Source organism: Ursus maritimus, unplaced genomic scaffold (assembly GCF_017311325.1).
Source record: "Ursus maritimus isolate PB19 unplaced genomic scaffold, ASM1731132v1 scaffold_2, whole genome shotgun sequence".
NCBI lineage: Eukaryota > Metazoa > Chordata > Mammalia > Carnivora > Ursidae > Ursus > Ursus maritimus.
Window position 1 is genome coordinate 78351220 of NW_024424452.1, and position 16735 is coordinate 78367954.

Consider the following 16735-nt stretch of genomic DNA (forward strand, 5'->3'; position numbering starts at 1 on the left):
GTTGATAGCATTTATATCTGGTGAATGGGACTATGGGTCTGGAATGAAAGGCAGGTATTTTTGGTGGGGGGAGTATACTTTTTTGTGCTGTTTGAGAATTTTTTTTTTTTTTAGCATGTGTATGTATTATTTTTCAATTAAAAAGAAATTTTAAATTAATGACCAGGTGTATTTTTTTTTCTTTTTTAGGACTCAGCCCAGGAGAGTGTTATCACTCGAGATATTCATCGTACATTTCCTGCACATGATTACTTTAAAGATACTGGAGGAGATGGCCAGGAATCACTCTACAAGATCTGCAAGGTAGGGCTCTCCACCTCATTTTTTCTAATTTATTTTACAGGGACATATTTTAGGAACCCATCGTAAAAGACTTTTAGATTTTTTTCTGTCTTCATTTCTTATCTATACTGTGCCCTGTTGATGCTGGACAGCCAAAATTCCTTGCCAAGAGAGTTCTTGGCTTTGCATGAGAAAGAATTCAAGAACAACGTGTTTAGAGAAAGGGACAAAGATTTATTAAGTCTAGAAGTAAGAAAGGTATTTCACAAAGTAGAGATCTCTCATCCTGGATGAGGAAGAGGACCCTCTTTGCCTCTAATGAACGGTTTTAAGTTTTTAAAATGAGTTAATGGTATAAGGAGGGGCTTACTCTTTAACTTTGGGTCTATCATTTACATTGGATGCTTAGTTTTTCCATTAGGGTTGTGAAACTACCTACACTTAGGTCAGCTTATCTCCTGAGTCTCCCTTCCCTCCTGCCTTAGTGATCTCTGCTCAGTATTGAGTCCTGAAGGTAACTTCTCGGCTGCATGTTCCAGGGGTCCTCGTTTTAGGGAGGGGGCGCAGTATGGTCTCACCTTGGCTCTACTGCTAAGGAGAAAGGAACAAAAAGTTCTCTCAGGTTACTGTAGTAAAGGCTCAGAGGAGTCCTGATGACTGTCCTGAGAAGATAATGTGGCAGTTGGCTCAATTTTTGGATAGTACATAAGGGTAAGAAAACAATGTGGGGGTGCCTGGGTGGCTCAGTAAGTTAAGTGTCTGCCTTCAGCTCAGGTCATGATCCCAGGGTGCTGGGATCGAGCCCCACTTCTGGCTCCTTGCTCAGCGGGGAGCCTGCTTCTCCCTCTGCCTCTGCCTGCCGCTCCCCCTGCTTGTGTGCTCACTTTCTCTCTCTCTCTGACAAAGAAATAAAATTAAAAAAAAATTTTTTTTTAAAGAAAACAATGTGGTTTTTAAATACTAGCAAGTTCTCTGATATTATTGGTATACTCTAACTTAAGTCACATGAGACATCTTCATGCAGTTTTTATGTCCCATTTTAAAATCTTTTCCCTCATTATTAATAAGCCTGGAAGAAAACTTTTTCCTGATTTTTAGTAAATATGTGCTATGTGGATATAAAAGATTCTGTTTTTCTTAATGGAGACTAGTCATCAGATTATTAATTTTTCAAGGCTATATCAGAAATGCAAAATGACTTTTTAAATCATTACCTATAGTTAACTCATATTGTCAATGCTAATTGAGGCCAAAAGCTAAAAATTACAACGTCCTTTAAACAGAGTTTTGCTGTTTATCTTTAAATTTAAGATGCCTTATGAAATGTGGTAGGTAACTCAGCATCGTCCTCACCCCACATTACAGTAGAGATTATTACTGAAGATGAACTACACAAAAATCTTGTAATAATATGGAAAAAAGCAAATACCATGGCTAATTTGTAAGTTATGTAATCAGTTCTTGAATCACCAAATTTATCCTTTTATTGAGTTGCAAAATTTGCCAGTAGGTATTCAGAAGTACATATCAGTATCATTTTATATTCACTGATTTTTTAATATTATAAAAGTACTTCCCTGCTTGTGCTAACCAAGTAGGACTGATGCTTCATTCTACAAATGGCATAGCTTTCATTAAAATCCTTCTTGCATGTTTGTGGTTTAGCCCTCTGCCCACTCCTATTTTATCTTGTCTTTTTTTTCTTTTCTTTTCTTTTCTTTTCTTTCCTTTTCTTTTCTTTTCTTTCCTTTTTTTCCTTCTATCTTGATGTAGCTGTTTGCAGGATTTTAAACACTGATCAGAAATCTTTTTATATGGGTGTATCATTCAGAGCTAGAAATGCGCAAATAACTTAAAATGTAAGAGTGTACTGACTGCTGGAAAGTAATACATCATCTAGTTTTTAAAAATGCCAGAAACCATTGAATACCACTACAAATGTATAACATATTCATTATATGAGTATAAAAGGCAAAAGTAATTATTAAAAATTTTTCTACCAATTTTGAAGTTCTGTAAGCTAATTAGCTTCTGTGTTGTGTAGGAACGATGTCAAAATATATGTAGTTTCTAAGTTTATGGGGAAAGGTCTGACTTAACGATACATGGGGGAACATTTCCCCTTAGCACTCAGCATATTTTCAGCCAATCAGTAACTTTTCCTTCAGTTTTTCTCTGGTTGATACTAGATCGTTTTTTCACATAACTAAAACAGATGGTTTTATGTGCTTGCAGCCTCTGACTTACAATTTTGCTCTCATAGTAAAAACAGTATTTCCCTCATTATACAATATTTACAGGAGAAATATCTGAACCATTACCAAACACAAAGATAAAATTTAAATAGTTGGTACATTTACGTAGTTGTATCTTTGATATTGTAGAGAATAATCCAACCTTGAATTCATTAGACAGTATCCATTAGTACATTCACACAGCTCATGTAGCCGTGTTAGATTATCAGTGTATATTTGCAACATGATTAGATGGTTTTAAAGCTCTTTTTGAGTAAAGAATATTGCAGTAATGTAGCTCTAAAATACCTTATGACTGCTGAATATTTTAAATTACGCTAAATTTTGTAAAAATGTGGAAAACAAAAGAATTCTATTAAAAGCGTTTCAGAATTCAAGATAGAAAAAAAAAGTTGCTAAAGCTTGTAATGTTGTTCTAAAATATATATTGCCTAAACATGATTTTACAACACCCTTTGATAATGGGGGAGAGCAGAAATGAATAGATCAGAATATGTTGGAGAAACCAAAATTTGCTGTGTTCCTAAGTGACCTAATTCCTTCTCTTCTTGATCTGTTATTTAGGGGTTTACTGCTCATGCAGGGAAACCTCAGGTGGTGGTGGTAACTCACAAGTAATACTCAACCGATGAGTACTTTAGAATCGACTATCTTCTCAAGTTTGTGTATGCACTTTCCTTTGCTTTTTCTGTCCAATTTGAGCTGTAGTCTTTCTTTTTAGGACTTTCATCCCATATCCCCAAAAGTTGCTCTATGTAAAAAAGCCATTGAATGTGGTCTACCTGTTCTATCATTTTTATCTCTAGAATCATATCCAACATCATACCTCACACTCTCAGCAGTATACCTTTGAGTTTGTAGCCTGGATACCTTGCAATGTCCTGAAACATTAATAATACATTGATTTAAAAAGGCTTCTTCTTTATCAGTTCTTTTTTTTTTTTTTTTCCTTAATCTTTTTCTTGTCTTACTGCAGTGGCCAGAACCTCCATTGTAAGTGTTAAAATAAAGCAATCATAGTGGACATCCTTGTCTTGCTCCTGATTATAAAAGAAATGCATCTAATGATTTACCACTAAGAATGATATATCTTATTCACATCAGCAGCACACTTACAGACCTTTTTTTATGCAGTGCCTTCCATGTGTTATAATAATTTCAAATTTACAAAGTACTTTCACATATATTACCTCATTTATTTCTGACAACTTCTTATCAGTTGAGCCTATACTAGAAATATAATATGCTGGGCTCTTAAATTGAGACAGAAATTATTAAGAGAATTTCAGTTATAGTAAGTGTGGAAATCAATTTTGGTTTCAAGGATACAGAAGTCTGACTTTGTAGTTGAAAAGTTTTCTGTGGCTCTGGTGAAATGAGAAATGATCTGAACTGTCAGATTAGAGGGAAGACTGTTAAAAACTTGCTGTCATGTTTTAATGGCCCTGTCAATTTCCGTTTTTGCCTCTTAATATCTTTTTCAGAGTAGGAGGAAATTGAAATGGTTCAAAGATCCTTGTGTTGTCATAAATTTATGTGTGGAAGTTAAACTGAAAGTATAATAGAATCCATGGGATTCTGAAAATGAAAAGTTTAGGGTTCTCATACCTCTCACCATCCTTCCATTCCTCCATCCTTCCTTCTTGTCTTTCCTATTAATCAAGTCAATAACATTTTAAAATAGTGTCCTTGAAAAGAGGGGAAAAAATACTAGCTCCCCAAGTATCTTTAGCACTTTTCTAGTTTAAATATGATATAAAATGTATTTTGAGTTGGGAGACAGGTTGGCACAGTTTAAAGGACTGAACATCAGGAAATCTGGTTCTTGATTCTTTTCTTAAGCAGACCTAAGACTATGGGAAAATCACTTTTTGGATTTCCTCCTCATTAAGGCTATGGGGTCTGATATGATTATTCTGATTTCCAATTTCAATTCACAGTGATTCTAAGTATTTAATTTTTTTCTTAAAATATAACAGATGAGTGCAGAATTTAACAATTCCTATGTCAGGAAGAAATATATATAAAATAAAGTGTAGCTTTGTCTCTCAACACCAGAGCTATAAGTGAGTGTGATTTAACACTGAAGACTTCACCTGGCTTTCTATTGCGTTTTGGTGTGTGTTTCATGCACACATGAAATGGAATATATTTAGTGATTTACTTTGAGATACACATCTCTTTAAAGACCTAAGACCAGTCAGTCATAGTGATCAGTTAAAATACTATTCACAACAGTATAGATTGAAGAGATTCTTGGTGTGCAATTTAATTTGAGGCATATTGCCTTTTCTAATTTTCTGATTAGAGCAACTGTTTTCTGAAAAAGAGTCTACTGCTGTGAATTGAATGGGAGGGATTGAATATATTACAGAGAGATCAATACCTTTGTTCATCTGGGTTAATAATTTGATCATATAATGGTTTGTGAAAAGACAAAAATAAACTTAATCCTTGTTTTATCAAATATTCTCAAAACAAGACTGGTTTTAATATAAGAACTAAAATATTTCAGGTATTATTTTGTTACTCATAATGAATGGCCCACTGCATGATTTTGAAGAATGCAAATAATCACTGACTTTTATAAAGTTAGAAATAATTATATATTATTTATATTGTTTTCTAGAGTTAGGAGGTCTTGGTGGTTATAGGGATGAATTATTTTTCACTGAGTTGATTATATTTTCAATGTAAGTTTCTATTTGACTACCTGTAATACAACTCTCTTCCTTGGGATGCCTGAATGATTCCCTGTTTGAATGACAGCATATTTACCAAATACATTATAGGCCACTATTCTTTACAAAGCCCAATTTGCTCAAGAGCATTAGCAAGTAGTAGGACTCCTCCTGCTCACATCCTTGAAATCTGATTGGCCCCAAAATAGGGGCTCATTGGTATGGAATGATTGGTGTTCCTGGATCAAAATGCACCCAAAAGGATTTCCTATAAGTCTGTACTTTGGGGCAATCAGACAGCCCTTGGAGAATCAAGCAGGCCTTTTCTATTCTCTGTGTACCTCCTTTCTCCCTTGGGTTTCTGGCATTCTTCTTTGAATCACAGCAGCCTTCTAAAGTAGACCCAAATAGGGTGCTGCTAAGGAACCCTTCAAATCCCTAGGGTCACTGTGCTTTGCCAGTGCATCGTAATGAACAGTGAATTAAGTGGTTTCAGAAGAGCTTGAGCCTGGCAGAGTATTCTCATACAAATTAGTTTCCTTAAGGAAAAATTAATTCTTTTAGGTCATACAGGAAGGCTTGGAGAACCTTCCTAAAATTCATATGATGATCAACATCATAAAGAATGATATCTTGCCATTTGCAACAATGTGGATGGGCCTTGAGAGCATCATGCTAAGTGAAATAAGTTAGAGAAAGACAAATACCATATGATCCCACTTATATGTGGATTCTAAAAACAAATAAAAGTAAAACAAGCTCATAGATACAGAGAACAAATTAATGGTTGTCAGAGGTGGGAGGTGGGCAAAGTGTGTGAAGGAAGTCAAAAGGTGCAAACTTCCAGTTGTAAGTAAATCGTGAGGGTGTAGTATACAGTATGGTGACTATAATCAATAATACTGTATTGCATATTTGAAAGTTCTTAAGAAAGTAGATCCAAAAACTCTCCTCACAAGAAAGAAAAATTGTAGCTGTATGGTGACAAATGTAAACTAGGCTTAATATGGTGATCATTTTGTAATATATACAAATATCAAATAATCATATCGTGTACCTGATAGTAATATGTTACATATCAATTATACTTCAATAAAAATAAGCAAACAAAATATTTGCACTTCAAAAAAATTGAATTAGTGACAGGTAAAAAAGATTAGAAAATGCTTTTCATGTACTTTTGATTGGGCACAAGGGAACCAAAGGAACCCTGCTATTCTTTATTGTTTTATCATTTCATAAATCAAATAGATTTTCTTTCCAGTTAAGTTCCGTGTGTTAAAAAAAGGATATCAAATACTTATATCACCGCAAAAAGTTCCCTAATGCCCCTTCACAGTAAATCCCATCTATGCCTGACCTCAGGCAACCATTTATCTTCTTTCTGCCATTACAGTTTCCATTTTTCTATAATTTAATATAAATAGATCATATAATGTATGCTTCCGCTTCTCTCATGCAGCGTAATGCTTCTGAGATACATCCGTGTCGTTGAGTGTTTTGGTAGTACATTCTTTTTTATTCCTAGGTACTATTCCATTGTAACCCCACCAATTTTGATGCCATATTTTATTACTAGTTAGTTTAAAATTTTTTTTAATATCTATGGTGGTATCTTTAATCCATTACATTTGATGATTTTTAGTTATTTTTTGGTATTGATTTCTGTCTTAATTTTAGTATGGTCAAAGAACATGCTCTCTATGATTTCAACACTTCTGAGATTTTTTGACTTGCTTTCTGATCTAAGTATGTTTTAATTTGATATTGTTAGATAACTCAGTAATCATACTTTTCTAATCTTCTTTATAGCTTTTTTCCTCCTGTTCTGTCAGTTACTGATGAAATTGTGCTAGCATTCCCAACAATGAATTTGGCCTTGTCTGTTATTCCCTTTAGTTCTCTCAAGTTTTGCTTTATGTATTTTGCTTTATGTATTTGCTTTATGTATTTTGAGGCTATGTTATTAAGTGCTTACAAATTTAGTGTTGTTATGGCTTCAGATTGAATAACCTTATTATTACAATGTAACCTTACTACAATGTCTTTCTTATTGCTGATATGTACTTTGTATTTTGATATAAGTATGACCAAATTAACTTTATTTTGTGTTGTATAATTTTTAATGTCCTTTTACTTTCAGTTGAGCTCTTATATTTAAGGGGTCTCTCCTTTAACCATTTTACAATTGAGCTTTGTTATTTTAACTAGCTCTACAATTTTTTAATTGGGGTATTGAGTATATTTTTAATAAACTTCTTAACATATTTAATTTTAAACTTAATGTCTCACTATTTTTTTCTGTGTGTCTCATCTGTTTGTTTTTCCCTCGTTTTCCACTTTATACTCTGTAACTACTGTATAGTTTGTATACTTTTAGCAGTCACAACAGACGTTCTTAGCTTATTAGAATCCACCTTAGGTGAGTACTTTGACCATTTCTATATAATTCAAGAACCTTATATTTCTTTAATTCCATATATTACTTTTTTGTTCATTGTCCTATTGTCAGTTATTAATTCTGTACATATATCAATAGCACCCCCTCCACACATAGGGTATTATTTTTTGTGCTTTTAACCATCCATATTCTTTTAGACTTACCTGGTTTCTCCTGCATTGCCTGTTTCCATCTGGGTTTGTTTTCCTTCTTCTTGAAGACATTTTTAATATTCTTTAGTAAAAATCTGCTAGTGAAAATTATTTCATTTTTTTATTTGTCTGAGGGTCTTGTCATTTTATCTTTATTTTGGAAAGATTTTCATTTGTTATGAAGTTCTAGATTGGCGGGGGTTTTGCTAGCATTTTAAAGATTTTATTCTATTGTCTTCAGGCTTCCATCATTTCTGTTCAAAGATGACTGTCAGTCTTATAGTTTCTTTAAATGTAATGCCTTTTTTTCTCTGCTTTTAAAGTTTTTAAATTTATTTTTAGTGTTTCAACAGTTCTTCTATAAGGTGCCCTAGTTCTTTATATATGTACTGCTTGGAGTTTGTTATCGAATCTGTAGCTTGACATAGTTTGTCACTTTTAGAAAATGCTCAGCCAATGTCTCTCCAAATACTATTTTGCCTTGCTCCTTTATTCTGGACTTCCAAGTATTCATATTTTACTGTGTCACTTCTGTCTATTATTCTTTTTTTTTTAAGATTTTATTTATTTATTTGACAGAGATAGAGACAGCCAGCGAGAGAGGGAACACAAGCAGGGGGAGTGGGAGAGGAAGAAGCAGGCTCATAGCGGAGGAGCCTGATGTGGGACTTGATCCCATAACGCCGGGATCATGCCCTGAGCCGAAGGCAGATGCTTAACTGCTGTGCCACCAAGGCGCCCCACTTCTGTCTATTATTCTATTCTATATGTTCCCATCCTTCTTTTGTGTCTTCATCTGGATATTTTTTACTAATCCTCTCACCAATCTATTACCATCTTAATTTTGGTTGTTTTATTTTTCAGTTCCAGAATTTTTATTTGATCCTTCTTAAAAATAAATTCCAATTCCTTTGTGAAATTTTTTCCTATTTTCTTGAATAGATTAGTCATAGATATTTTATTTTAAAGTCCAAGTCTGATAAAGTCTAATATCTCTTCACCTGTTCATATATTCCTATTGTCTCTTGACTTTTATTTTCTCATATTTTCTTTCATGATTGATCATTTTTAATGGAAATCTGGATCTTGTGTATGAAAAATTTTATAAGGACTTGGAATGATTTTATTCCAGAGGAGATTTAGTGTTTTTCTAGTAGGAAAATATATATATATAGTGAATCCCTTTGGCCCAGTGTTGACTGTTTTTTGCTTCATGGGTGAGGCCCTTCCCACATGTCAGCTAAAAGCCTGAGTTATTTATTAGAGATCTCCCTCTTTGGTAGGCTCTACACCTTACTTTCTGTATACCACTAAAATCTCTGCTTAGTTATTTTTAATATTCTTGCATAATATTCTTGCATAATAATTATTCTTGCATAATATTCACTTTTTCTAAAATTCCCTTTCAATGAAATATTATTTTGCTCTTGTGAGGAAATATGAGAGATGAAATTTTCATGTTTCCTTCAAACTTTTTGTTAGACAAGTTGTTGATTAATAGTTTCAGATTTTCTGGAGGAGAGGGGAGATTTTCCCTGATCCTATTATTTGCAGTGGGGTAAAGAGAATACTAGATTAGCATACTGATAAATCTTAATCTCTCAGAGCAAGAGTTTCATTTAATTTCCCTGCCCTTAAATCACTCATTTTCCATTTTTTGCTTTAGGCAAATTGTCTAATTCTGCTTCATTGCCAAGGACAGTTATGTTTATAGCCATTCAGAACAGCAAATGCATGCTCATACATATACATACACATATAAAAGAAATCTTAGCAACTTAAAGTTGAAAAACTTCGGAGTGTGTGTGTGTGTGTGTGTGTGTGTGTGTGTGTGTATTCAGAGATTAACTTCATGCTAAGCTTTTGCTTATAACATTTCAAAAATATTTTTTATATTTGTTAGTATCACTAAATCATACATGAGGGACTATTTTGAGATTTTCTTTTTTATTTTTTTGTCCTTTTTAATATACATATTAATAGGATAGACTTTCTATGAGTCAGAGCTCAACTGAGAAGGTATGATGTTATTTTAAATACGAATTTTCTTCTGAAACTGTAACAATGAAAAGGTCAGGTTTGTGAAGCTGGAGTCCTGGAAGGAGAACGAGTGATTTGTAATGCTCTTGAAAGTGTCTGAAGAGATTTTTAAAATATCTTTATGTGCTTGTCTCATAGAGCTTTTTGAAATAGCTTTGTAGTTTCTGTGGAGCCTGTAGTCTTTCAACTGAAAGGCTAATTGAAGCCATCACACCATTACTAGAATAAAGAAGAGAAAGGGTGGGATTATGAGGATGATAAAAATGTATAAAATTAGAATACATGGATTGATGTGTGTCCTAAGGGTTTGATTATAGCCACTCTTTTTCAAAAACAACACTACCCTTTGAGAAAAGAAGAAAAGTAAGATTACTTTTTAAAATAGAAAAGGAAAAACAAAACTAACCTGTGAAGACATAACACAAGGAGCCTTCAAATAAAATGCTACTCATGGTGTCCTGAATTTATGATTTTTCTCAAAATAGAGATCTATTTCTGTAGTAGATTCAAATGCCTTAAATATCCCATACAATAAACACGCAGCTATTCCTGAATGGATTAGTTATAGGATTATGGGTACTTATTTCCTGTTTACTAATTGTTATCCAGTTGGCAGTATCTTTACAACTTTGAAACCTCCTCCTTAACCAGACCTTTTCCTGCATCTTTTAAAGACCAAGGAAGGGTGTGAATCTGAATTGCTTTCCTCCTCCTTCCCATCTGTCCAAATCTTACTAGCCCACTTCCCTTGTGAAGCTTGTTCTGCCCACTTCTACCCACAGTGATTTATAGATTAAAAATACTCTATAAAGTTTAGATGATTATATTATGGATTATGTTTGAACATTATCTGATTAATTTCACTGAAGTCTTTTCTTCTAGTTTGTTCAGTCTTTGAAGGGAAAGGCGCTCTTTGACGTTTTCTTTCTCTTTGTTTTAGAGAGCAGAGTGCAGTACTGGCTACATGATGTAATATAATTAACTGTACTGTGTTGACTTGATGAAACTGTGTTATTCCAGGTCCTCTAAGAAGCCTATCACCAAAACAGCTTTAAATGTGTAAACAATCTATGAGGGGAGATGCCTATAAGAGAAAATGGAGAAGAAGCTGGGGGAGCCATTGGACTACAATGTTAGTCTGACCTCAAGAGAATGAGAGGAAGGAAGATTAGGTAGAAGTGTCTTAGACTGTAGTGCACTTCTAAGGAAAGTTTGGCAAGGCTAATGGGAGTCATTGGCCAAAGTTGTCTGTGAGGTCCCACTTCTCTCAGAAGCTGGCCTGCCTTAATATTTTGTTGTGCTCAGTCCTTGGCTTAGAGTATCCCCATTGGAAGTGTGACCTTGGTGCAAATGTAGAGATGGATTTCATGGGGCGCCTGGGTGGCTCAGTCATTAAGCATCTGCCTTCAGCTCAGGGCGTGATCCCAAGGTGCTGGGATCAAGCCCCGCATCGGGCTCCTCCGCTGGGAGCCTGCTTCTTCCTCTCCCACTCCCTCTGCTTGTGTTCCCTTTCTCACTGGCTGTCTCTCTCTCTGTCAAATAAATAAATAAAATCTTTTAAAAAAATGTAGAGATGGATTTCAGAACTTAGCAGTTGGGACCTTTGGTCAATTATATTTTCTGTGGTTGGAGATCTGAGAGGTGCATTGTTTACAGATATTTTAGGTGAAAATGTAATATATATAAACTCTAAAGGAGCTATTTCTATAATTTTTCTTCTAGAAAATAATTGTATTTATAAAAATTATTCGACCTAAGCTGTTTAAAGAACAGGGATGTTGCTTTTCTTCATTTTGTAGAGTTCCTTCTTGATGTCCTTTATGTACCATTAAAAAAAAAAAATCACAACTCCAAGGATGTAAGCTAAACACTCTGGGTAATTTCCTATAATCACACAGTAGTTTACTTATGATAGGGACATTAATTTTTTTAAGGATATGATAGTCTAGTTATTTTATATTTCCCTTTTTTAAAACAATGAGTATATCAGTTCACTTTTAAATTGTTGCCAAGGGCCTTTTTTCCCAAGTGTTATATAAAAGGAAACTTACATCCGGGAATTTTGCCAGCTATGTTAGATAAGAAAATTGCTTTGTGAGTGAATATTTGTGAGTACATCTAGCTTTCTACGTTTATAGTCAACAGAGTTTAGATTATTTCATATCAGGGAATCTATTTTTAGAGCTTATGTTAATACTTTTTGCCAGCATATAGGACAAACTTAATAACCTTTTTTTAAGTCCCAATTTTTTATTATTAGAATCAACAGACAGGGGCGCCTGGGTAGCTCAGTCATTAAGCGTCTGCCTTCGGCTCAGGGCGTGATCCCATAGTCCTCTGATCGAGCCCCACATCAGGTTCCTCTGCTGGGAGTCTGCTTTTTCCTCTCCCACTCCCCCTGCCTGTGTTCCCTCTCTCTCTGGCTGTCTCTCTCTCTGTTAAATAAATAAATAAAATCTTAAAAAAAAAAAAAAAGAATCAACAGACAAGATTATTCTGTCAAGTTTATTTATATATGTATGTATATTTCCATATTTCCATGTATTTTTTAAAGGAGAACATCAAACTTACAGGAAAGTTGCAAGTACATAATTTTGTTCTCCTATACTGTTTGAGAGTGATTTGCCAACATGATGCTGCATCACCCCCAGATTCTTTAGGGTGTTTTCTAACAAGAAAGAATATTCCCTTGCATAACTGTAATAAAACACCCAAATCAAAAAGTAACATTGATGTATTGCTACTGCCCAAGCCTTAGCCTTCATTCAGGTTTCACTGGTTGTCCACATAATGTCCTTTATAGAAAAAGGACCTAGCTCAAAAATCACACATTTCATTTAGTTGACATGTTTCCTTGATTTCCTTTTATCTGAAATAGTTTCTCACTCCTCCCTTCACTTTCTTGACCTTGGTACTTTCGAAGATGACAGCCCAGTCATTTTTTGGAATGTCCCTCAATTGGGGTTTGTCTGATGTTTCCTTATGTTTGGATTCAGGTTATACATTTTTTGCTGGAGTAGCACAAAAGGAATGATATCTTCTTATCTCTTCCTCTCATGTAGCGCACAGCTTTAATTTTTCCCATTGTTGACAATGATCACTTTGATCACATAAATAAGGTGGTGTTTACCAGATTTCTCCACTGTGAAGTTTCTCTTCCCCTTTGTTTCTTTCTTTCTTTTTTTTTTTAAAGATTTTATTTATTTATTTGACAGAGATAGAGACAGCCAGCGAGAGAGGGAACACAAACAGGGGGAGTGGGAGAGGAAGAAGCAGGCTCATAGCGGAGGAGCCTGATGTGGGGCTCGATCCCATAACGCCGGGATCACGCCCTGAGCCGAAGGCAGACGCTTAACTGCTGTGCCACCCAGGCGCCCCTCTCTTCCCCTTTGTAATTAAGAAGTATTTTGTGTGAGATAATTTGTAACTAAAAACTATACCTTCTTTGGGGCACCTGGGTGGCTCAGTTGGTTAAGCATCTGCCTTTATCTCAGGTCATAATACCAGGACCCTGGGATCAAGCCCCGGGTCAGGCTCACTGCTCAGTGGGGATTCTGCTTCTCCCTCTCTGTCTGTCCCTCCCCCTGTTCATGCGTGCGCGCTCTCTCTCTCTCTCTCTCTCTCTCATATAAATAAATAAAATCTTTAAAAAATGTATATGCCTTTGTCATCAGATTTTGCATTTATGTATATATATGTATGTATTATCATATTCAAAGGGACTCATGAATTCTCATTTTATTCAGTTTAATTTCTCTCTTACTATAATTATTTCTTTTGGTGCTCAGATTGTTCTCAGTTGGGACAGTGGGAGACCTTCAAGCTGACCCTTCATTGGGTCATATTCGATCATTCATTCAGCATACCCTGTCATTTTCTGAGCACTGCCTTTCTTTTCTGGCTCAAAAAGAGGTTCCAGGCTTATTTCTTTGCCCCCAAACTAGAATTAGCTATTTCTCTAAGGAGCCTTGCTTTCTTTAGTTAAAAATGATAGAAAATCAATATCTGTATGCTAGGTGTATTCATTGCTAAAAGGATGTCATTACTCCAAATAATCTCAGTGGAGAGAGCTAAGGAATATATATAACATATGAACAAATGTACAGATACATATATGCATGTATGCATACAAACATACATTTTCTTCCATATTTTTAAAGTTTTTAAAATATTTATTTATTTATTTTAGAAAGTGAGCATGTGAGCAGGGGAGGGGCAGAGGGAGAGAGAGAATCTCCAGTAGACTCCCCGCGGAGCCCAACGTGGGCCTCTAACTAACAATCCTGAGATCAGAACCTGAGCCAAAATTAAGAGTTAGATGCTGGGGTGCCTGGGTGGCGCAGTCGTTAAGCGTCTGCCTTCGGCTCTGGGCGTGATCCCGGCGTTATGGGATCGAGCCCCACATCAGGCTCCTCTGCTATAAGCCTGCTTCTTCCTCTCCCACTCCTCCTGCTTGTGTTCCCTCTCTTGCTGGCTGTCTCTATCTCTGTCAAATAAATAAATAAAATCTTAAAAAAAAAAAGAGTTGGATGCTTAACCAACTGAGCCACTCAGGTGCCCCTTTCATATTTTTTAATGAGATATAATTCACATACCATAAAATGCATCCCTTTAAATAAGTATACTTTTAGTGGTTTTTAATATATTCATGAAGCTATGCAACCATCATCACTATTTAATTCTAGAACATTCTACCACTCTAAAAAAGAAACCCTATATCCATTAGAAGTCACTTTGCAGCATCCCTATTCTCATCCCGTGGCAATCATTAATCCACTTTCTGTTTCTGTGGATTTGCCAGGTTTTGTTGTTTTTATTGTAGTAGTTTGGTTGGTAACTTTTGTGAACTAATTATATAAAGTCTGTATTGTCATATGTGGTCACTGAAGTCTCCACTTGGTGGTTAGCTGATGACTGGACAGAGATTTGCTTAAATTCCCTAGAACTAGTAACTTTCCCACTGTTTGTCAAGGGGCTGTGTATATGTGTTTGGGCACACTTTCATTACTCACCCAACCAGCTGACAACTCTATGGTTCCTTCACTCCCTGCTGATGCAGAGCCTCAGTGTTAGCCAGAGATGAGAGCTTAGAGCCTACTTACGCCTTTTCTGAGCTTACCCAAAGCTTTGGGCATCTGTACAACCTTACACAGGGGCATGGCCCTCTAGATTCTCAGAAATACGTCTCAGTTTTTCAAAGCCCTTATGGGTATCTCATTCTTTAGTTTTTCCTTTTAAACCTTTTGGTGAGTCTGCTGTCAGCTTCAACTTTTATCTACCATCTCAAGGCAGTCATAAAATTGTTTAATTGTTTAATCACTTGAATTGTTTTTGACAAATGCCCTGGGGAAAAAGCTTTTCATACTGAGTGAGCCTTGCACGTGGTCTTTGGGGATCCACCATACAGGTCAGATAATGGTACTTCTCTGCAGATGATTCTTTGTAGGAGATGTAGCCCGTTTTGCTCCTTCTGATGGTTGCTAGCCTGCTTGTTTTCGCTGCAGATGCACAGTATTAGTTTTCAAGGTCATCATGGAGATGCAGAGAAAGGAATAGAACTATGGGAAGTTAAAAATGCCACGAAGTTCCCTGTTTTTACAGATATTCAGTTGTTTTCCTGTAATAAATGTTCCTCGGACTGCTGCAAACCTTAGGTCAATTCCCAGAGTACTGAAAAAGCTGATTGTAACAATTTTTTTTATTTTTTCTGCTGTTATGGAGGAGCACATTTTTGGAGATCCGTACTCTGCTTTTCTTGCTGATGTCACTGCCCATATTTGTTTTTATATCTTTTTATATATGTTGAAAAGCATGGATTTATAGGAATCCTCTCAATTTTAATTAAACATCAGCAAGTTTTATTGTTCTTTTCCCTGCATTTGTTAACTCACTTCTCTGACAATGAAAAACTTAGCTCCCATTATTTTTGATGTATTTATTCATTTGATCAATATCCCTGTAAGTAACCAGTTTCCTATTGCTGTTGCCTCTACTCTCTTGCACAAATGGCCTACTTACAGTGGTCAGGCTCTAACATCTCATGTGTGTCACTCCACTGATACCTACCTCATTCTTGGTCATCCACTTCCCCACAGGCATGGCCTCATCATCCTGGTTAGGGTATGATACCCCATGCCAGACCACCCCTCTGTGTCACGTTTATCTTACTCTGCCTGATGGCTTCAGGAAGGGAGTGGGAAGTTTAATTACTTTTTAATGATGAATTTTATTATCCTTTCTGTCCTTTTTGAGTTATACTTGTCAGGGTTTGTAAAGATGTGTTAGACTTACATTGGAATATCTGGCCTTCAAAGAGTGAAAAAAAAGGTCTAAGTTATATCTCTAAACAAATTAGCGGGGGAGTTTTTTGGGGGGCATGTATGGAAACCCAGTCATTCTTAAGAAGTCAAAGAACTCAAGAATCCATAAGCATTTTAGCGGTGAGTGAGACCTCATTCAGACAGCTCCATACTCATCCTGATGATGGCTCAAATGGGATATTTGGAAGAAGGACATTGTAGTCTCCTTGACATCGGCCTGTGATTGATACTATCGTTTAGCACCTCACTGTGTGCACAGGCACTGTGTTTAATCCTCAAGTAAGTTTATGTGGTGGTTTCTGTTACTACCTTTGTGTTCCAGATAGAATCCTGCTCTCCTTGATCACAGAGGTCCTCAAAAGATTTGTCTATACTTGCTGTAACTAATTCCTCTCCTCCAACTATTTCCTAAACTCATTTCAGTCAGGATCTCACCTGTATTACTGCATTAAAAATGATCTTGTCAAAAAACAAACATATTCCAAATCATGAAATACCGTCATCTCAGTTAATAGTAACTCCGTTCTTCCAGTTGCGCAGGCTAGAAACCTTGAGTCATTTTTGA

At 35.6% G+C, this 16735-nt stretch overlaps 1 protein-coding gene across 3 annotated transcripts in view; it reads left to right on the forward strand.

Annotated features, from left to right (window-relative positions):
* RABGAP1L (RAB GTPase activating protein 1 like) overlaps positions 1-16735 on the forward strand; it is a 713371-nt gene that overhangs the window by 419815 nt on the left and 276821 nt on the right. For all 3 annotated transcript variants that reach the window (XR_005836374.1, XM_040636233.1, XM_008696595.2), the window contains one exon: positions 190-303. Coding sequence is in view for 2 of the 3 variants with exons in the window: in XM_040636233.1 (XP_040492167.1) it covers positions 190-303 (114 nt within the window). In the remaining variant the exon portion in view is untranslated. The remainder of the gene's footprint in view (positions 1-189; positions 304-16735) is intronic.